The following is a 23,171-nucleotide window of genomic DNA, read 5'->3' on the forward strand; positions in this document are numbered from 1 at the left end:
GTTAGAAGTTCACAGACGCTTTTGCTCTGGAGGCTCAGATGTGCCTTTGTGAAGATATCAGTTCATTTATGTATGTTCAGTTCCTTTTCTTCATTATCCTTACCCAAGAAAGGGGAATTCATTTCACTCCTGCTGGATTGTGGCAGGCATATACTTCTGGTGATGACTTTGGCAAATGTTGAAACAGGGAGCGCTGGAAGGATTTGGTCCTTCTTCAAATACTCTGACATACCATGAAGAAATGTTGGTCAGGGTTGGATGGAACATAATACGCCATGTAATGCTGAATGTTAAATATTTCAGGTTGGGTTTCTGTCTATCTGCCAGGATCATGTTTTCTTCATTGTTACATTAAAACCAAAGAGATCAGAAAATGGTCTTTCAGTGGAAGCCAATGTTTGTGTTTATTTATATGAGAAAATGAAATGAACTTACATTTCTACTGCTTAACTTGCATCACTTTTGCTGTGACAGTTGTTTTCAGTTAAATAAGCCTGCCTGAAAACTAGTGAAGGCAACAGAAAATCTGCTATTGGATGCAGCCAGCTTCAGATCAGAGCTGTGGTGTTTAGGATTGAGGAATAAGAAGTCAAGCACATTAAGCTTGGTGTGTTTTGGTGGCTTTCTTATTTTTTTTGTTTTTTTTCTTCTTTCTTTGATATCTTGCCTATAAAATGTGCTTCTGGCACAGGAAGGCTCTTACACACAAGACATTAAGTCAAATGATGTCCGTTGATTCATGATGAAATAAGTCTTAATTAGATGAATTCTGTGTTTGCTGTCAAGGTGAATATTATACTATAAATCTAATTCTGAACAATATAGTCTTTAATTTTTCTGTGTGTAGACTACCTTCCCAATAATTGTTCCTCAAATACTGTTTACATTGAAAATTCTTTACTTTTAAATTATTTTGGCTGAATCTTTGTTTAATTTTCGGAAATGCTCTTGTTTTTCTCATTTCTTAAATGATCTGGGCATTGACACAAATCAGAAATTGGTGTGCTGTCTCAGCTGCACGTCTACGTCCCAGATTTTCAATTTTAGTAAATTATTCTCAAATGGGGTAGATAGGTGTCCAGAGTAGTTATTTATGTTGTATAATCAACTTTGTTAGAACTTGCTGTAGTCATCTTTTTCCATGTTAAATGTGTGACTTTGTGTTAATTTTAGTGACTTTTGGAGCAGGCCCATTACTGATCTTTTGGTTCAGGTGACAAGAAGGATCTACTCCTGAAAGTAGCTGAGAGTCTCAACCTCCCATCTTCAGTTATGGGGTATATTTAAGAAGCTGGAAAGCACGTGCTGCTAGGCTGAGGTATTCGTATTGCAGTCTGAACTTGCTGTAGAAGATCACACACAGGAGAGGGGGAGATTTGGGTATCATTCCATGGAAAGGAAAGTTCAGCCCTGCTCCTGAGAGCTCCACAGTTTGCAGGAGTCTAGGAGTAAGCTTCCTGTACCCTTCTGTCCCTGGCAGGGTCAGATAATGTCATACACCAGAAGGAGCTTCATTACCATGGAAAACTTGTGTGTTTTGGCTGAAGGAAAATGTCACATGCTGTCTCTGCCCCAGACTTCTTACTGAGCAAGCACATCAGCAGTGCTGCCTCAGGTTTATTTTGCTGGAGTTATTTTAAATATCTCCAGCAATGTTAAAATGCCAGTTTCTACTCTGCAGTGAACTCTGTGATGGTCTCAACTCAGGATGCAGAAGTATTGCATCTAGCTGTTTTATGCTACAGCAATAAAGATCATATTTTCAGCTAATCCAAAAAGAAGCAATGCAGAAACCAGTACTTTTCTCTACATGATTGTTTGATGAACGTAGATTTTTCAATTTAGAGATGTTTAGGAAATTGTTTCCAGAAAGCAGCTTAGGTGTTATTTAGGCCTGTGTAGGGTTTCATATGGGGAGCATATACATTGACCAGGGATACATGTTTCCCTAAACTGTTCCGCTCCTGAATTCTTCTGGTGCTTGTGAATGTGGCATCATTCAAATTGTCCTGATTGGCTTTGAGGTGGAACCTCACCCTGTGTGGTGACAGTGAATTGTCACATGTTTCATCTTAACATTGAAGGCGTTTGACTGAATTTGTTCAGTGACACCTTTCATGTTGATTCTCAAGAAGATAGTTCTTAGGCACCTCAGCTTGAGGTACGTAATGTGGATATGTGTGTGCATTTTAGGTGTTGGTTTTAAGTGCTAGTTTTGGGATCCACTGCCATCATTTCATCCACTGCCATCATTTAGGAACCTTCTATTCATGCAACCAGGAAAGGACTGGTTCGTGAAACCAGTCTAGTCCCCACAAAGTGCAGTGGTTTTGCACTTTTTCTTGACTTCTCATGCTCACATCTGTATATTCAGTGCAGCATTATTTCTTTATGAAGTGAAAAATGCAGTGGAAAATACAGAATGTTTTAAGGGATTTATCGTATTCCTTTATCGATAGTTTCCTTATGTGTTAAAGCTCTGCTTCGTGTTTGGCATCTCTCTGTGGATTGGCAGAGACTCTGGAAGCGTAACTGAGATGACTTTGTATCACTGAAGCAAATATAAATTATATAATTTAAGGATCAAGCCAATGAAGAAAAATTGATGAAAAGTTAGATCGTGTAATGTAGAGTTTTTATAGTAGGACCTGGATTGCTTCTCATTCCAGCTCAAGATCTGATGGAAGCCTTTATAGGATCTACAGGGTGGGCTCGAGTAACTTGTGCTTTGGTAGCTAAAGCACAAAGCCTCTGTAGAACTGGGTGATTATTACAGTATCCCAGAATAGTTTGGGTTGGAAAGCACCCTAAAGACCATCCAGCTCCAGCCCCCCTGCCAGGGACAGGGATGCCACTCATTAGATCAGGTTGCTCAGGGCCCCATCCCATCTGGCCTTGAGCACTCCCAGGGTTGGGACATCCAGGGCCTCTCTGGGAAACCGTTAGTGCTTAGTGTCAATAATATTGTTTCCAGATGCGTTTCAATGCGTAGGTTTGACACTTTTCACTGTGGTTAATCCATGTGTTGGAAAGTAAGAGCTTTTAAAGTTCGAATGTTGGCACCTTTTCATGATGTGTTCTTTTTCCTTCAGAAGAGCAGTAATGAGTTTTGAAGATCCTTATTTGTTTGCAGAACTACAGTAATTCTTTTTTTGCTTAATCTGAGAACAACGTGCTGTCACCAGTTATTATTGTAATGGAATACAGTTTTTGTCTTTTTAATGATATCCTAAACGTTTAGGTAATTGAAGCAGTCATACTGAAGAAATATGATATTGCATTCTATTAGAAACAAATATAGCAAGAATGTGAGCAATTTATATACAAAGCCACGAAGACAATCTAATTTTGATCTTACATAGCCAAATTCCCTAGCTCTTAGGAAATACCTGCCCTGGGTACTTCTTGTTGACAGATGGAAAATAAAATCCATTCATTATATAAATAAATCACATGGAATAGTAGTGTGGCTGTATGACCTTTTTGCATGGCTCTCCGTTGTCGGCATCAGTGGAGATTCAAGTGATCTGTTATTTAAAATGAAACAAAAGGGGGTTTTTTGGCAGTGACAGATGTATTTTTACAGCAGTATGTCTTTGTGTTTTGAGGGGGAAGGACGACTTAGTAAATATTAAGTTTTTATTTCTATTATCTTCTTCACTGTAAGCTGGAATTCTGTCAAAATTGTAGAAATCATGTGAATGATACGGATCTGTAATGGTGGTCAAACGGTCTAGATATGGAGATGGTGGATGTATCTTGTGTGCTCAATTCTTTTTCTAAAGTGTTTTTTTCATGGAGTGGACAAAACCTGGACATAATTGGTTTTTAAATTTTAGTTCTGCTCAGGGATTTTGTTTTGAATGTTTCAGGTTCGTGGGAGCAAAGGCGAGGTCCTTTATATCCTGGATGCCAGCAACCCACGCCATTCGAACTGGCTGCGCTTTGTCCACGAGGCTCCATCCCAGGAACAGAAGAACCTGGCAGCCATCCAGGTAGATTTGGTGGATTCCTACCATTTGCTTCCTGTTACTGATTTACTAATTTGATTTCCTCTTTGGCCTTCATGTCTTGTAATAAAATTGCAAGATCTGAGGAAAGTTAGCGCACTGCTTTTCTTTTTCTGCCTTTGTTTTTAGAAGAGAGCTCTTCTGCTTAAGGTAATACCACAAATAGGAGTGGCAGGACGAAAGACTAGAAAAGTCCTTGGAATCTGATGCCATTTGAAAGGTTTAAGGACTAATTATTTAGAGACCTGTGTGTGTTTCACACCAAACTTGGGTATGGGCTTAGTTGTGTGTAAAGCAGAATCATGCATTTTACATTATTGTTTAATAAAATTAGTGATATTGTAGAATATAGATAACATGTTATATAATTAATTATGAAACTGTGACAAAGGAGGTACGGTGCTGAAAATATTTAAGTAGAAAACAGAAAATTGAGCAACCTAATTATCTGATAGGATGATCATATAGTGCCTGAGGATAAATTAATAAAAAAAGACAATTTTCTTGTCTTTGCTGTTGATCTGAATTTATCCAGCTTATTTTTTCATTTTTATAGTTGTCATTTGCAGCACTCTGTGGTAATGAGTTCCACTGCTTTAATTACGTTGAAATATGCTTCTGTTTTTCTTCTAGACACTCCTTAATTTCACTTGATTTCCTAGTTCTAGTATAACAGTGAATAGTTACTTTATTTTTCTGTGCCATTTTTGATTTTATGGAATTCTGTTATATCCTTTCACTCTTGTTTGACAACTCTTGTCAAGCTGAAGAGTCTTATTTTGTTTAATTGCTCATTTTTGGAAGCGTTCTGTGACTTTACAGGATATAACAGAGACGGGGATACCTTTCCAGTTCCAGCTGTTGTTCTTCTGGAGCTTATTAAAGAAATTAGCTATCTGTGCTTTTTTTTTTTTTTTTTTTCTTTTTTTTTTTAACAGCTCAGTTTTGCAGTAAATTAATTTCCACTCCCACATAAATAAGAATTACATGACTCTGTGAATTTTTTTTCTCAAAATGAATACTTTACAAAATGTTGTTTCAGGATAACTTAAGGTATTTGCTGATGTAATCCAAACTGGCAAACAATCAGGAAAACGAGAATTACTTATCTGCGTTTCTTAAAATGACTGTTCTGCTTTTTCATAATGAGATGACTTCCTTCACCAAGGATTAGCCTGTGTGTCCCTGACAAAAGAATTATAGTTTATTTTAAGGCCAGACAAAAAATTTTTGGTTTTTCTGGGCCAGGAAAACAGAAGTTCGTTTCTGATGAAATTTGTTGTCCTCCTTCTGGTAGCAGACATGAGCGGCTCTCGTACAGGAGGTGTGATTAGCACCTCATCAGTGCACAGTCATTGTTAGCAAAGGCAAAGTAAGGCTCACAAGAGAGAGCAGTGGGAACAATTAATGTTCATGATTATATTTCCAGTCAATGACCTGAACTTCTGAATAGAAGTTTTAATGGAATATTCAGTGCATATCAGTCGGGTTCTTTATAAGGAAAATTATAGAAACAAATAAAAATTTGCTAAATTATCTCACAGGTCTTTTAGGACCTTAAAGCCCATCCTAATACAGAGTATTCAGATGGAAAAATATTCTTGCCTTCATTGGGAGCTATTACTGAAAACTGGAGTATGGAGAAACGCCAGAGTTGCTGTAGTAGTTTAGCCTTGTGTTCTGTTCAGTGTCACATTTGTGTCTCAGAGGTTTTCTGCCTTGCCATGCAATGTAACACCGTAAGAAGACATCAGGATAGGGAGCTGAGGCTTCGGGATCTTGTGTGTGTGTGTGGTTCAGGTGCTGTATTTTAGATGAGGTATAGTCTGAATTCTGAGCTGTGTGTGGGCATGTGTGAAATCATCTCCATGGGTTTCCTGGATTGCATTTTCTGCCCTTAGACATTGCCTGTGTTGGTTTTACCTCTGCCAAACTTGACATCTGGAGCTGCAGGGAAAGACTGGGAAAGGCAGTGTGCTTGTTTAGAGAGGTAGCCAGGGAGAACTGGCAGAACAGGTAGGCTGAAGAGCTGGTTTGCTGGCTAGGAATCAGATACAGAAGGAAGTCAGGTGACACTCTGAGGGCACAGAGGCAAAGTGGGTAAGGATTAGGAAGGCTGGGTTGGAGCCAGCTGTTCAGGCTCTGGAGGGTGGAAAAGCCCTACACGCCCTCAGGTAACACAAGACTCTGCTGCTTCCTCCTCCTGTGTTCTAAACTTTCAGGAGTGATGACATAGGTGTTTTATGCTTTTGGATTCCAGTGTGATGGGCTGTCAGTGATCCTGTGTTCCTTCTTACAAAGCAGATATGAAGGTGTGTAACTGTATGGAAAAGCCAAGAGTCTGTGTGGAGGAGGTACCTGTAGTGGGCCAAAAAGGAGATAGCAAGGGCTGTTGGGAGGAAACTGTATTTGGTGAGCAGGTCTGTGTTGCTTGTAGGGTAAAAGATGACAGCAAAGGCAGAGGTGAGAAAAACAGAATTGAATAATAAACCAGGAATAACATGAAGGGAGGTTGTAGTGCCACCGTGATGAGCAAGCATTTGGAGTTTTCTCCCAAAGACCACTGTGATTTGCTGCAGGTGAGTGTTAGGAAAACAGCCAGCATGGTCTGAGCATATGGGCAGGTGGAATGGCTGCAGATGTGTTCTTAGAAACAGGGAGGGTATTAGAATAATTTTAAAGACTGTTTACTGTGTCTTCATGCACATAGACTAATGTGATTCATACAGGTGATGCTGGTGAGGGGAGAGAGATGTAAATTCTTTTGTGGTTTCTGGAAAACTTCCATTGCTTTCACTCAAAATGCTGCCTTGAGGAGCTGCTACAGCTAGTGGGTATATCTTGATTAATTAATTAATGCTCTGAATACCTGGCTATTAGCATCTGTTTGGATGGCAAAGCCAAACAAATTAACCTTGGAGGAGTAATGAGTTTAGACTGGGCTGGCACCAAAACTGATTTCTTTCTAATGCAAATGTAACCCGGAGCACTCAAACATTGACAGCTACTAGTACTTGGGGCTTTATTTTCTCCTGGGATACATGACTTTCTTTTTTCTTTTTATTTCAAAATCTTTAATGTTTTAAATTTCTTTCTATTATTATTTTTGGTAATCTAATAATAGATATGTGCTTCCTTTCATGAGGTTGTCTTGCTTTTAGAGCAAGGTTGTCCTAAACAGTGATGTATTAGAGATTTACCCCAATGGTTTTATCCTGTGTGTGTGGAGACTGAGTGCAGAAAGACCTACTTTTCCTCATGTCAAGAGGATTTGTTTTGACTTTAGACTATACTAAATTAAAGGTTTCTGCAACTTGACAGAGACATATGAAACCCAGCAACTTGTAGATGTGTACAGAGGTTAGGTTGGTGTGCTGATAGATATCTGGACTGCAGAATAGATCTTGAGAAAAAAAAAATCATAATTTTTTGTTTTCCAATGCTGCTGTTGAGATAAGGACAGAAAAGTGGTGCATCCTTGAAAGTAGCAGCTCTATCCAGTCTACTGAATTAAGTAGTTTCACTCCTGTGTGACAGTATCTTGTGTAAAATATAACAGACCTTCTGCAGCTCAGGGAATGCTACATCCCTGTTGACAGTTTCAATTAATCTTAGTGTATTACAAAAATTAAAAATCATTATCTTGTCCTTGCTCAAGGAAGCTTGTTACAAAATGTATGGCTAGATGCAGGGCAAAGAAGCTTCAGTTAACTTTTCTGGGTGTTACTCAGATAAGATTTAAGATTTATGATAGAACTGGGAGTCTTCATTGCATAGAAATGAGTCTCCTTCAGTGCTTTGGACAGTACCTAAAGCAGTTGGTTCACATATAGAAAGAAAAAAAGGTATCTCTATCTTACAGAATATCAGTTTAGGGGACAGATGTACAGATACATATCTGTACAGATACCCCGTACCCCATAGTGCTAGCTTTGGTAACTTTACTGAAGTACTGTCAAAGCCCAAAGTTGTTACCTTATGTAGATATTTGGAAGCTTGTCCAGGCATTATCAAGAAGCTTTTGGAGCTTATCATTACATACTTTGTGCTGTCGTGCAGAATGGGACTGGATCCTTTGGCCTTTTGTGGATCTACGCTGATTTAAACCAGCACAGGGTTTAAAGTGCATTTTCCAGATGTGCCTGCTAATTTGATAGTGAAGATAACTGACCAGGGGTGAAAGCCTGTTGGAGAAGGCTGGGAATCTTGAGGAGGGAGAGCAAGAGAAAATAACACTATGTAAACATGCTGCTGAAAGCTGTGTTAGAATTCCTGCAGTCAGCAGGGAGAGAGATAAAGCTGTGTTGGTTATCTAAATTTTGCTGTTTTTCTAATCCTCAAATATTTCATTTTCAAACCCTGAAGTTCTTGTCAAGTGGAGTGTGGCAGGAAAGGACTTTAATGCCATCTCCACCTTGGTCTAAGCTACAGGGAATAGTGGAAAAGCCTCACAAGTGAGGTAGAGGAATATTCCCAAAATAGCAGAATACAAGTGCACCCTATCCATGTAGCCACACTGGGAAAGAGGTCTTTAGCAAGGCTGTTGTAGCATTGTGCTTCCTGAGGAGTGGAGCCAACCCTTCCATGGTTGAGAGATAATATTAGTTTACGGTCTCATACTTGTCTAGCTTTTTGTTTTTCTGACATAATTATTTCTTGCCTGTACTTCCTGTTTGCAACAGGAGGGGGAAAATATTTTCTATCTGGCTGTGGAAGATATTGAAACAGACACAGAGCTTCTGATTGGGTACTTGGACAGTGATATGGAAGAAGAGGAGGAGGAGGAGGAAGAAGTAACTGTTATCCAGGAAGATGAAGACAGTGGCAGCAATAAAGAAGTACAACCAGCTGGTGAAAAAATTGCAGGTGAGCAATATGTAAAATATAAGGTAACTTCAGAGCTTGAAAGTGGTGGTGAAGAAAGAACACTAACTGTATAGGACTGGGGATCTGGAAGGTCCCTGGGTTTGAATCTGAGTTTGTGCATTATTTTTATCTCTTTTTTGGGGGGGGTTGGGTTGAACTTCTTTGCCTTATAAGGAGCAGCAGGTCTTGTGAATTACTGAGTGAATGAGTGAGCCTGGATTTCTTAAATAGTAACCATTAATTTTTGAACTAAAGACAGAGTTTGTCTCACCTGACACACAGGCTTATGAATGCTGAGCTTTTGCTCTAGGAGGGGTAATTTCCTTCTTACTTAGGTGGGAGAGAAATAAACCTTCCCATAGAGCTATTCAGCCAATCCTAAGGTATGTAGGAAAAGGAAGGTGAGCTGAGCTGTGCGGGTAATTCTCAGCATCTTTATCAAAGATAAAGATGAATTTGTGAACGACTAATTGCATTGAGGTTCTGATTGAGTTGAATGGCTAATTTGGGCCAACTGTCTAAGTCACAACCATCTTAACACTTTCCATCCATTTTCAGTAATGCTGATGGTAATCCACTTAAGATAGGCTGTCTATAATCCCTTCAGAGACGCTGTTTTTTGTGAGTTTCATGCCACCCTTTTGCATAGTCTGTTTCTGGTAGAGAGTCTTTCTTAATGTAACCAAAAAACCTGGGACCTACTTCTTTACATTGGTTTTGCTTCCAATCCTGCAGATCCCCTGACCTGTAAACAGGACCATGCGTGCCCAAACTGTGAATCCAGTTTTGCCAGCCAGGAGATCCTAGCTGAGCATCTGCAGACTTTGCACCAAAAACCCAGTGAGGAAAAGGAATTTAAGTGCCGAAATTGTGGAAAGAAATTCCCTGTTAAACAAGCTCTGCAAAGACAGTGAGTAGAAACAGGAGTATTTTCCAGGGATCATTTAAATTAATTTCGTTCAATCCTTTGTTTCTCTTGACCTAATCACAAGCTAAGCTTGAATTTTTTTTCATCTGTATTTATACCCTTACCCTCTGCTTTCATCTTTTAATGTCTTAATTTCTCATATTTGTTGTAGAATTCAATGGGAATTGGAAAAATACTGACAATTTCTTGTGTGTTAAAGTCATATACTAGAGACCAGACCAGAGCAGCAGTTTGGTGCAGCATTACTGGTCTCCATCAGTGGAATATTTAGTAGTTTAGGAGGTGTAATTTTCAAGCTGTGGATGCTGGTACAGAATTAAAGTAAGATTTAAGGGGAAAAAAAAAAAAAAGGAAAACCAGTGGTTTATGTTCACTTAATTAAATATTTGGGTGATGGAAAAACAAAATAGAAACTACTGCAAGCATGTATGAGTTGTAGAATGTTGCCCTTACTTTGTTTTTTTTTCCTTTTTTTTGTCTTTTAGTGTCCTTCAGTGCACAGAGAATATCAGCCCAGGAGACTCCTCAAGAAGTTTCCAGTGCTCTGTTTGCAATACTGCCTTCAGCTCGGAATCGAGGTTTTGTGTCCGAGTTACAGGACTGCTGTCATGTCCTTGCTGGCCTCCCTTTGCATGTTAGCTTTCCAAAAGCTTGGTAGTGTTTGGGAATCCTAACGGGGCAAGGACTCAAATGCTTTCATTCCTCTCTGCTGTAAGTAATGCATGAGGTGGCCTTGGAACTCTGCAGTGCAGCATGTGTTCAGCTCTGAGTACTTGCTACAGCTCTGGTTTCTGGAGACACTGCCTGATGTGGGGTTTTTTTGTCTCTCTTTGTTATCCCATGTAGTTATGAGCAGCACAAGGAGGCGTGCAGAGGAGATGCCAGGTTCATATGCAAGGCAGATAGCTGTGGGAAGAGGTTCAAGAGCAAGGATGCCCTGAAAAAACACAAAGAAAATGTTCACAGTGGTAAGAAAGACTTTAATGTTCTTTCAGAAAAATCCCCTCTGACATGTTCGGAGCCTTGAATTTGCAATTCAGAGTAAACATTGTCTTTGATTTCTTTTTTAATGGATTCATTTGTATCAAATAGAAAATTAAAAAGTAAGTTAATTGCAAGAGTTGCTATTCCTCCTCCCCCCCAGGAGAAATTACTGTAGGCCACATGAATCATTAGTCTCCTGCAGAAAATGTAATAGGAATCTTGAGAAGTTTAAACTAGTCAAAGAGTAGATGAAGCAAAATGTTTCAGGAGTGAGGAAAATCAGCCACTGGCACAAACTGTTACACGAAATGGTGAGTTACTGATTTTTTGTATTTTCAGGACACAATAGGATGTCTTTTTTTTGCCTAATCAAATGATTAAGCTTGATGAGGATTGCATAAAATACTGTAGCATCTGTTGTGCAGGAAGCCAGACCAGACCATCCACTGGCCTTCTTAGGCCCTGGTGTTTTCATATCTGTGTGCTGTGAGTAGTTTTCACTCAAATATCACTCTGTTCTCATGAAAGGGCAAAATACTCTCAGGTCCACAACACAGATCACAATTCTGGTATTCTGCACTCTCTCTGTGTGTCCCCTGTCTGTGTCAAAGGATTGCCATTATGTGTGGAGACAACAGAATTCCAGAGTGCAGAGAAAACAGTCTTCAGTTGATCGTGACAGCACTGAGATGCTTTTTAAGATTTTCAGTCTCTTTCTGCTGCCAAACTCTTGCAGTGTAGAGAAGCCTTTCTGTAATATCCTTACAGAAATTATCTCCTTTTTTTGGTATCAGTAATAATTCTTTTCATCTATGAGCACTGTTATGTTAGGCTTAGTTTTTTGTCAGTTATGTAGTGGTATATGAATTCCACATTGAGGGACTAAGTGTATTCCAGTACTATGTGTCTATTTGTGTATATAAATACTTGTCATAAGTTTTATAAGTTTTTACTTTTATAATGTTTCTGCTGTTCAATGTAGTATGGATGTCTGGTAGCTGGTGTTTTACCTAAGCTAGGAACTATCTTGCATGGGCATCTTAAATTATAAACAAAGAATTAGGTTTATGGTGGCTTTATGGGGTACTAAAAGAATCACTAGAGGTAAGTAATAGATAAACTCAATTAAGTGGTCTGTGACTTTGTAAAGCAGCTGTGAAAAGGGAAGGAAAATGTCTGGTAGCTGATCTATAGCTTGTTTCATAATTTGCATTTTAGACAAGATTTGAATTTATGATCTGATGCTAATAAGATTTTCCTGTTTTGTTTAGTTAAAGACTATTAATGATGTTTTATACAGTAGTATGCTTAATACTTTCTTAATAAACAAAAATGGGAAATGGTTTTGACTTAAGTTAGACTTTTTTGTCTTTGCTGCACTAACTCCTGTATTGATTTCTGGATGAAATGAACTGTTCAGTTGCCAAGTGAGCTGTTCTCAGTTGTGAACTGTGCTCTTTATGTGGGATTGGTGGTGTATGGTAACATCTATTTGAAGGGTTTTTTTCTTTATTGTTCTGGTTTTCTTAATTTACATTCCACCAGTGACTGGTTTGTTGGACACCCAGAGAGAACTCCTGATACGGAGCACTTTGAAGATGGGATACAAATGTAAAAATCTTATGTCAGTCAAATGACCTGTGAAATGTCACGGGCTCAGTGGAAATATTTAGGTTCTTTCTTAGCACTTCCTCTTTAAGATGTTGGTGGTATTTTGTTTCTGTTTCAGGAAATTCTAGGAAGAAGCTGATGTGTTCAGTGTGCAATAAGAAATGTTCCTCGGCAGCAAATCTCCAGGAGCATCGAAAGGTCAGTGAGATGAAGGCTGACTCACAGCAGGAACTGACTTCCCTGAGATGTGAGGCTGTGCTGCTCACGTCACTTGAAAGCTGCTGTAATGCAAGCCTTTGGGGGATCTCTTTCATGGTTACAAAGCCAGCCTGGTTTAGTGTGGGTATTTACTTTTGTAGTCACACTTGCTCAAGCCAAATATCTTCCTGAAGTTTTCATGTATCTCTTCCCAAATGTTACTCCAGCATTAAGTCAGCGTTGCCTGTTGTTCTTCAGCGTTCTTAAACACTAAGTGTGTTATGTAACCGTGGCATACATACAGACCATAAAATAGGTTCATGAGCCTTCAGTTTTTCTACAAAACACAATAATTTTCTTACTGCTTTTTGACATTCCACTTAGGGGAGTTACTTCTATTGTAGTTATGCAGTAGTAAAAAAAAATCTTCCTCAAACCCAAATTTGAATGTCTTTTTTTTTAAAATGCACATAATCATTTATAACCAGAACAGGAGGGGTTAACAGTTGGAAAAGCATCTATTGGAAATAAGGGTGTTAATGTAGAAATACAGATGGACCATGAATATGAGATTCTGAATCCATTATACTCAAAGGAAGTCCCTGCAAGATTAATTTGATAAATCACTAAAACCCAGGAGAATCTGTTTTTGCAAAAAGCTGCATTGTACTGTTTATCAGATTAACTGTAAGTCTTTAATAATACCCTGGTTATAACCTGAATCCATTGAGGATATAAATGATATCAATTAAAATATGTTGTTGCAAAGGAAATGGTGGGGCCCCTCCTTTTTAATATGTTTTTCTCCTTGCTTGTGTTAGTATGCCCTGCACTTCTTGTCTAATAGGGCTATATTTTATTATCGTGGCGTTCCTTGCCACATGCTATTACAAGTTTTACACATTGGCACAGGTCTTGCACATCAGGCCTTTAAAGGGCAAAATGTTCTGGTTAGAGTGTCCATTTTATTAAATGTTTGTTCTGTTTCAGTAATTGTAATTCTGGGCAGACATTGTGACACACAAGTTTCTCAAATATGATTGATCGTGTCAGTTGAGCACTTACCTAAAGAATCATCATGAAGATTTTGTGCATAAAACTGTTTTTGCTCTTCCTGATTGGCTTTTCTTTTAGAACATCCAGAAAACTGGTATTCCAAGTGTACACACTTATATCAGATGGTGAAGGAGATTGCACGTGTTTGTTTGCTTGAATTGATTTCCTTTTGTAGGAAGTGGGGCAGGATCAGCAGCATTGCCAAAAACATTTGTACAGGCAATAAAATCAGTATGACAATAATAGGGAAAACTAGGAGAAAGAGATTTTTTTTTCCCTCACTCATTTCAATGTGAAGAAATAAAAGTGGAGAATAAAAGGGTAAAATAAAACAGAAAACAAGCCCAAGCAACAGAAAAAAATATGACAAAGACAGAGAAAGGAAGTAAAGGTGGTGGCTCTAGGGGATTGATGCATGTTTACTTTCTGAAGACATGGTCATTCACATCTGTAGCCTTCATGTCATATTTAAACTAATTTTTAGCTTCATGTGCACTGCTTGTGCCTTAACTGTCCAACTGTATTCTGATACTGAGTTCTGAAGTTTGAGTAAAATGCAAAGTTCAGTCACTCAACAATGATAATAATGAGGAGGAAAGTGAGGGGACTATTAATCTTCACTGATGCAGATTCCTGCTAAATTATTCTTTTCAATATAAGGATCTCATGTTTTGGATTTGAATTGTTCACAAGAAGTCAAATTTCAGTGAGCAGGTACGTGTGAGTAGCACAGGCTTCCAGACCTCTCCACTGATGCTCCACTGTTTTGTAATAGAAAGGGAAGAAACATTCCAACAAATCCTAAGTTTGCTGGCTTCTTTTCCCAGTCAGAGTTTTTCCTGTTGCACTTCCAGTGTTTGTAGGTGAGCTGGGGGAGTCTCTCTCTTCCTGGCTGTACAGCTGTGGACTGAGCTTCTGACTCTTACTGTAAGCACATGTTCTCATGGTACAGCAGCTCATTTTTTTAAGAAAGAAGATGAAGGACCTTGGAGTGTAGGGAAATCAGGCTTTTTTTGGATTTGAGATTGCAAGTTTTGTGTGTTACTAGTAAGACTGGTTTGTGCTGGTGCCTTTCTGGATTTTTCAGCAGGTTTCTTACATGGACCTGTACAGTTCCATTCAGCTGTAGTGCTGTCTGCCAAGGCACCAAACCAAGGTAGATCCTGTAGGCGCACGGTTTGTGGTGACTGGGAGTGGGGCTGCAGCCGAGCCTCATCCCCAATGGGCTACAGCTGTGCAGGACAGGTGAACAGCATTGACAGCAATGAGCCATGGAGTGCCCAGGTGCACTGACCAACCACCAAAGGGAGCAGAGGGCACACAGGTGCAGTGCATCAACATGAGGAGTATAAAAGGTTGTACTGGAGAACAATAAAGTGCTGGTGCTTGAAGCCTTCTTTGGTGTCAGTTGTGCCTTCACCACCAAGATCTTATTTTGGTCAGAGTTTGAGAGTGTGTATGAAGAACCCTTGAGTCTCTCGACTTTTTAAACTTTGTAGAGCTGGACTTCCTGCAAAATTGCTGTGTATAGAGTCACACTTAAAAATCTTCTCTGCTTCCCAACCCCTGACCCCCTTTTTTTTTACCTGCCAGTTCCAAGCATCTCTTTTGGGTTAGGTTCTGACCTTTTTGTTTAACACTGAACAGTGTTTTAGTCTACTGCACAATCTTTATTTTTTATTTACCAGAAGTTGCTCTCAACTGCTTCCTGTTTTTCCAGCATTTAGTCCTACATGCTGTAACGTGCTGTGATGTTGAAAATACTGCATTTGTAGTTTGAGACAATGCTGCCCCTCCACTGTCTGCCTCTAAAAGCTTTTAAGAGAAACAGTCCTGCAAGGGTGTGATAGTACTTGTTTTTTAAAATTCTGACAGAAGCTGTGCAGTGGTTTCTGTGTTACTTTCATGTGTATCTTGACTAAAAGAAAATGTCCTGGCAAGTTTGTCTGCATTTGGTTTTTTAATGCTTTCCTAATAATGATATTTTAAATGCATCTGGTAGATAGAAACACAGGTTATAGAAACTTGCAGTACAGTCATAATGATGATTTTTTGTTGGCAGTTATGAATTTTTACTTTTTGGGAGATGATGTTTTTCAGCAAGGGACTAGCAGGGGTGAAATCACAGAATATTCTGGAGTATTAGTATAGCTGCTGGCTAATAGGTAGCTGCATTCTGTTCGAGAATTTATGCCAGTGTAAGAGGTATGGTCTTGTTTTAGACACACATTTAATTATCATAAAACATTTTGCAGGTCCATGAGATCTTTGAGTGTCAAGAATGTGACAAGAAATTCATTTCGGCGAACCAGCTGAAGCGCCATATGATAACTCATTCAGGTAATGTACAGAAAGGACACAGTGCTCTGTGTGTGTGGATATGTATTTCGTGTGTGTGGGGTTGTACCTGAATTAGTTTCTTATGGAAGGCTTGATGAAATCTGTGTAATCTGAGTTGGGCAACCTAATCTCAAGTTCTGAGGAAACTGAGCTAGCTTTTCCAAGCCTTCCAAAATTCCAAGTGAAGTGGTGGAGTCTTCTTCCTACTGCTGCTTTGTGTCAAGCTGTTTTGTCCTGCTAGCTGGGCCAGATGAGTTCAGTGAGCTGGAGTGGGGCAAAAGGCTGCTACATGGCTTGGAGAGGAGGTGAAAAACCAGTGCCTGGGGTTTTCTGTTGAGGAGAAGAGGCTGGGAGCTGGGTGTGCTGTCAGTGATCTGTGCTACACGCTGTGTTTTCTGTTTATCTGTGTATGTGTTAGTGGGCTCATAGCTTCTGGCCAGAGGAGAGCAGCTCATGGGCCACACCATCCACAGACCTCCCACAAAGGTTCCCTTGTGCCAGCACCAGTCCACTGTGAGCAGGGATTGTCCCATCTTTGGGTTTGGCAGTGTGGCACGAGGTGGCTCTGCCAGGATTTCTGGTCACTGAAAATCCAGCATTTTCTGTGTCCCTCACCAGTGATTAGAAACATCAAGCAACACAATGGAAACACAAACATTGTTCTGTCAAATGCATTAGCATTTAAACAAATGCAGATTTTTACAGCTGCACAGGCTTAGAGTTGAACTGTTTTCTTGGTATCAGTCCACAGCAAAAGCTCATTTCTTGTAACATAATCTGTATCTCAGAGGCTCCTGGCTTTCTTTTGACACTTTTGGATGAGTATTAGTGCAGTTGAGTTGCAGTCACCAGTTGAAGCATAAAGGCTTTTTGCATAGGAACTTTTGGGTTTGGAAGCTAATATGTATATTGTTAATTAAGTTTTAAAACATTTAAACTGTCATGGCCTCTTTCACATTTGTAATCTGGAAACACAGTTTTCCTCTTTGAAGTCATTCTCTTTTGATTTAAGCTAATTAATCAGAGTTTAGTTTTAGCAACGAGTATTGCAAAGAATGTGCCAATTTCTTGAGATACACCATGGCTCATCTTTTGTGAAGTGACTTAACTGTCTAACATAAAGGGCATTAGGTGTCTTTCTAATTGGTTTAATCTTAATTGGGTTGACTTAATTGCAGAAATCTCTGAGGAGATGACTGTCTCTGCCTTTCATCTTCTCCCCCTGTATAAACAGGAGATTAAATGTCCCCCACTCATTTTCTGCAGAAAAACGCCCCTACACCTGCGAGGTTTGCAATAAGTCCTTCAAACGACTTGATCAAGTGACTGCACACAAAATAATACACAGTGAAGATAAACCTTATAAATGCAAGCTTTGTGGAAAGGGATTTGCCCACAGAAATGTTTACAAGAATCACAAGAAGGTAAAACACTCTGCTGTTGTTGTTTACAGGTCTGCCAGCCTCAGATTTGCAGATTTTTTTTTTCTTTTAAGTGGTTCATCGTTAAGCTCTGCCATGCTTATAAACATGGGATTAAAGTATTGGAGAATGTAGTTTTAGTGTTCTTTGTTATATCCAAAATTTCAAAAGGCTGAAGCAATTCTAGTAAACAGAAAAGTTAAATAAGGAGAGGTTAAGCTCAGTTGCTTGGTTAAAAGCATCAAATAAATCCCATTTTGACTTTTTTGTTTTGTTTTTATTTTTTTGCTTTGCTTTGGTTGTGGTTTTTTGGTTGTTTTTTAAAAGTACTAGGTTACCAAGTTAATGTCACTGACTTAAAGATGTCTTCAAATACTTTTTTTAAAATAGCATAATTTAATAAAACTATGTGTAGTCCTCTTGCAGTCATTGTTGGACTTAGCAGCAGATGCTTTCAAACTGCACTAAATTTGAACTTGGTGCAGTGTTCACATATTAAAACAACATCAGAAGAAACATTACCTGAAAAATAGACTCACAAAGGGATGTTCTGCCTGTGTTGAAGCTCAAATCTGCTTGGCCTAACTTCTGTAATGCCTGTCATTAGTTTTAACCTGGGCTTACATTTCTAATGCCAAGGCTCTATCCAGGACTCCTGTTTAAGAATTACAAGACTGTAAAAAAAAAAAAAAAAAAAAAGAAAAAAAAACCCCAACCCTGATATAGCCATACCTTCAAGTCTTTTGCAGTGTGGCTCATGTTATATTCCATCTGGGAATTTGGCACAGGATCTTTGCACCATCTCTTGCACTTGCAGCCATAAATCATGTAAGAGCAATAATAATGCCTCTCACAGGATGAAATGGTGATGACTGTCTAAAACAAGAAAGCATGCAGCAGCCTGCTGAAGGACAAGATTGTCTCCCATACATTATATTTTATGGTCTAGACCTTAAGGAAATTGGACAGAACCTTGCAGATTGGATATATTCTAAGAAAAATGTATAAAATTCATAAAGATAGCTCTATATTTTAAATTAATACTTTCTACGTGTTTCCTGATGTCAGCTAGCCATTGATGACTGGTTGGGAGTTTGGGTTGAAAATGGACTTCCGGATTAAGTATGAAGGAGGTAAACACTTTGACCCAATTCTGTGTTTAAAGCAGCAGCACCACCAGCATAAACAAGGATTAGAGGTTCCACTTAATGGGAAAAATATTAAAATTTGGACAGCTTTAGTGGATACCAAATTTTGATGGAATTCATTAAAGCATTTTGGAATGCTGGTTTCCTGCACCTGTTTGCACCTAGTACTCGCTGTAAATCAACTCTGCTCAATATTGAGAGAAATTTGTTCCTGTGTTTGCATAAAGATTACCCAAACAGCTGTGACTGTTCACCCATCCACATGTAGGTCTCTAAATTCACTTGCTGAGTGAAGAGGTGAACTGGAGAGACAGGAAGACAGGAGACTGACATGGATGGCCTGAGTTGCTTTTTTAGACACACCTCTGTCCACTGAGGAAACAAGGAGGAGAGGTGGCAGGCAGCAGAGGGGAGTCTGGATGTGTGTGCACAAAAGCCATTGTACCATACAACTCAAGGATGTGATGGTTTGGGAGGCCACAATAGTTTAGAGTGCAATGATTTTGGGAAGGCTATGCTTAGGGAAAGAGGACAGTGGTTCTCTTGCTTGTTCACAGGAATGCTGATCCAGGAACAGTGTAAATGTAAAGCTTTATTGTGTATTATACTTCTATGTATTTCTTCAGCTTAGATTTTTAATGATTTTTAGATGTGTGTTTCCTGTAAGATGCCTTCCTAGGTTTATTTTCTTTTAGAGGAAGCAAATTGAATTCTAAATAATTTCAGTGTACTTAGGAAAGTTTCAGGATTAGGTTATTGGGCTAGTAGCAGGGAGCATAGATACCTGTAGTAGGAATGATGGGTATAGCAGTTGAAACTACCTAAATCAACAGCATTTAATAGAAAACGTACCTTTAAATTTGTTAGCAACATGCTTAAAAAACCTTTGAGTTTTACAGCAGGCTTGCTTACATCCTTTTTATATATAAGAGAGTACGGATACATTTTGTGCCTTTGAATTCTTGATTTGTGTTTTAGATGGAAACTTGTTGCCTTTGTTTCTGTAATTCCTGTGTGTGGGGGGGGTGTTAACTTGATTTCATGTTGGAAGTCTCCGAATAAAAATGGCTCCCACAACATGTGTTTTTAAACATCTTTCAGATGTGGATGTCTGTTGGGTCATTTCAAAAGTGCAGAAGGCGATTAGTTCCTCTCATTTCACAGGATTTCACTGGGAGATCCAGTGGAGTTGCCAAGAGCCTATCTGCTCTGTTCAGTGGAGCACTGGGATGTGAACCTTAACGTAGCACTTGTTATGCTCTTAGAGCTGCACATGTGAGGCAGGAGCTGTGGTACCTCTGTGATCTGCTGCTCCTGCAAACAGGTGCTGCACTGCTCTGCATAGGTGCATGTGCAAGCTGGCTTTGCCACTTCCTTGGAGTTGTCCAGGCTGGGAAGTGTTCTGGGATATGGAACCAGCTCAGATGTCCTCTGTGAGAGCTGAGGCTGTGACTTGAATGATCTTAAATGATGTGACTTAAATACAGTTCCATTTCTGTGACAAGGCAAGAGAGCAGTATCTGAAATGAGGAGGCAAAAAGGGATTGTGCTACAGACAAAAGTAGTCACCTTTCTAACCATTATGCAGGTTAGACTAGATGAGGGTACATGTTCTGAGCCATGTAATGCAGATTACGTCCATACAGGAGGTGTTTTTGCTCCATCTGCTCCTTTGTTGGTATACACAGAGGGATGAGTTCAGAGAACAAATATAAAGACATAACAATCAGCAGAAATAGGTCATCAGACGCAGGATTTTAAAGGGTTTATGGCTAATCCAGGGCTGTTTGGTCCTGGGGAGCATAATGATTTGAAACAACTGTATTCCATCAGTTTATCTGTTGGGAATAAGTAGCCTTGGGCTGGGCTTAAGCCTCCACAGATGCTCTGGTAGGAAAGGCTGCCATGAAATGCTGCATAAGAGCCCATCCTCAGTTGCTGGGATGATCTGTGTACCCTTACATGTGGGTATGCCTAGTTAGGTGATTTTCTTTGTAGGGAGGTGAAGATGTGCAGATCAATCTGTGTATTTTGATCAAAAGGTGAGGAGAGTATAAAGGAGATGCTGAGGAGGAGTTCTGTACAAATCACTGTGCTCTTCAGAACTGTCACTCTTGTGGTGAGTGTTCCAAACCAGGGCATTCTTAAAAAAAGCAGCATGACTTTTGCGCTCGTGAAAGGTGCCAGATTGACAGCTCTGGAGACTGAACCCTTCTATTTATCCACAGAACAGGTACAGCACAGGCAGCAGCACTGCGAGCTTCCCCACAGTGTCTCGTCCATGTGTCCCAAGCCTGTTCTGGAGGAACCCCCTGTTGAGGTGAGAAGGCAGTTCAGTCTCTTCATGTCCTGTCAATCCTTGGCCTGACTGCCAGGGGGGCTGAGCAGGGTGTCAGCTAATGCCAGCTGTGGTGGGAACCTGCTGTAGAGGCTGGGCTGGAACATGCAGCAGATTTCAAGGAACATGAGATATATTCCACACCTGTGATGGTCTTCCAGCAGCCTTTTTGCTTTTAGTGACTTAGGCTGAGGTCAAGGAATTGATTTTGAACCCAAGGCCTCCCTATACCATTGCAGGACATTCAGGTTTTGGTGCTGTGTGTGAGAGGACATTGGTGTTAAAATCAAACTAGGCTCAAGGCCATCAGCCAGCCTCTCAAGAATTTTACTGTCTCCCCACAGCCCCCTTTTCCCCCCCCCCAGCTGAAGGGGTAGAATAACAGTTGCATGGGTTCTGGATAGCAGAAATAGATTATATAAATATGTACTATGCTAATATTTGCCCTTAGTCTACCAGATTAACTCATTTGCCTAATTTTCTGCATATTATAAAACCCTTACTGTCCATCCCCTTTTCCTCTGGGCACTTCTGCTTGTAATAAGGCCTTTGTGAGCTAATAAAGTGTTTGGATGCTGATGCTTTAAGAACCTGCTTTCCTTTGCAAAAATTAGTAGGAAATTGGGTAGATAGTAAATTAATCAGTACAACTTATTATCTACAGTGGGACAGCTGTTAAAAACACTAGGAAACAGGGAAAGTGCTTTGGAATTTATAAAAGTAAAATAAAGCTGGATGTTTCCCAAGATTTTCTTTTCTTCAGAAAAGAGATTTCCTTCATCAACTCTGTGGTCCAGGAGATTCATCCAAGCTTAGCCTTTTATTTTATTCATAGCTTTGAGGCTGTTTTTCAGCTACAATAAATTTTTGTACAGCCAACAAAAATCTTGGTACTGTTGCTTCTGTGTCTTTGGTTTTTTTTTCTGGTGTTTTTTGTTGTTTGGTATTTTTTTAAATAAAAGAAGCTATATCTATATATAAAAGTAGTTTCACAATTTGAGGAATTTTCTTTGCCAAATTTTAGGTGTCATCTTGAAAATCAGATTGGTTTTCCCTTAAAACTTTAATGAAAAGAAAGGGGTTTGTGTGCAGTCAACTTCAAAGGATTTATTCATATTAATAAGTATTCCAGGCCCGTGTTAGTGCAGCTGAAGCAATGCAGCTGAGCTTGTAGTTTTTTCCTCTGGTAATTCTGTATTTTTGTTTCTGTTTATGTGCACACCTCATGTGGCACTTGTGAGGACCGGGACGGCACAGTTACTGAGTAGTTGCTGTGCTGCCTTTCGGGATCCTGAATAAAGGCAGAATGATTATTTTAAATCTTCATCCTCTGGTGCTTCCAATTGTGATATCCCCTCCTGAGTCCCACTCAGAAAATGGACTGTAGTTAACTGCAGTGACATCTGATAGATTTCCATGAGCCTTTCCTCTGACATGTTGTCTTTGATCCACAGACCCATTCTGAAGAGAGACCGTTCCAGTGTGAGGAATGCAAAGCCTTGTTCCGAACCCCCTTCTCTCTACAAAGACATCTGTTAATCCATAACAGTAAGTGCAAAGTGAGAGGAAAAACGGCTTTCTCCATTCTCATATGTGACTGACAAAAGCAATCATGTGGAACCTTGCTCCAATATACAATTTACTGAGTTAAATTGGAACTAGGATTCAACTCTGTAGCCAGGGAGTTAAAAATTCAGAGCCAAATTCAAACCTTGCCTTCAGATGCACTTAAATGCAAATCCAAATACGCTGTAGAAAATCCAGCAATGATTTGAGATCTGATGGCAAGAAATTTATTTCTGCATTAATTGTGATAGTGTTACCTCCATTTAAAAAAGGACAAATGGAAACAGAGATAAGTTGGTGACTTGCTCAGCTTTTTTAGGTAATCCAGTTTAGAGCTTGACACTGAGATTGTCCCTCCTGTGCCAGCCCAGGCTCATGTTTGCTGCCTCTGGCATAGCACTGGAGCAGCTCAGAAAAATGCTGTGACCACTTTTACCCATGAGTAACTTTTCTTGGCATTCTGTCCTTTTTTTTTTAGTTGGCTGTGTTATTTATTTTTGGTGGAATTTTCTCCATCTTTAATACTTGCAGAGCCCTAGACTATCATTCAACCCATTGAAAATCAACAGTTTAAATTTTAGAAAATGCTCATGATCTAAAATCCTTGTAGCTTAGAAGACAGTACTTTGTTTTGGGGAATATTCACACTGGCATAACTAATCTTTCCTTTTTTAGTCCTGCATAACAGTGTTTTTGTTAGATGAA

At 39.5% G+C, this 23,171-nt stretch overlaps 1 protein-coding gene across 1 annotated transcript in view; it reads left to right on the forward strand.

Annotated features, from left to right (window-relative positions):
- Positions 1-3,863: 3,863 nt before the first annotated feature.
- Positions 3,864-23,171, forward strand: part of PRDM5 (PR/SET domain 5) — a 50,609-nt gene continuing 31,301 nt past the window's right edge. The window contains exons 1-9 of the mRNA XM_038136247.1: positions 3,864-3,995; positions 8,693-8,876; positions 9,612-9,786; positions 10,290-10,382; positions 10,651-10,772; positions 12,518-12,597; positions 15,909-15,993; positions 17,260-17,417; positions 22,355-22,448. Coding sequence (XP_037992175.1) covers positions 3,864-3,995; positions 8,693-8,876; positions 9,612-9,786; positions 10,290-10,382; positions 10,651-10,772; positions 12,518-12,597; positions 15,909-15,993; positions 17,260-17,417; positions 22,355-22,448 — 1,123 coding nt within the window. The remainder of the gene's footprint in view (positions 3,996-8,692; positions 8,877-9,611; positions 9,787-10,289; positions 10,383-10,650; positions 10,773-12,517; positions 12,598-15,908; positions 15,994-17,259; positions 17,418-22,354; positions 22,449-23,171) is intronic.

This window comes from Motacilla alba, chromosome 4 (genome assembly GCF_015832195.1).
Source record: "Motacilla alba alba isolate MOTALB_02 chromosome 4, Motacilla_alba_V1.0_pri, whole genome shotgun sequence".
Taxonomy (NCBI): Eukaryota; Metazoa; Chordata; class Aves; order Passeriformes; family Motacillidae; genus Motacilla; species Motacilla alba.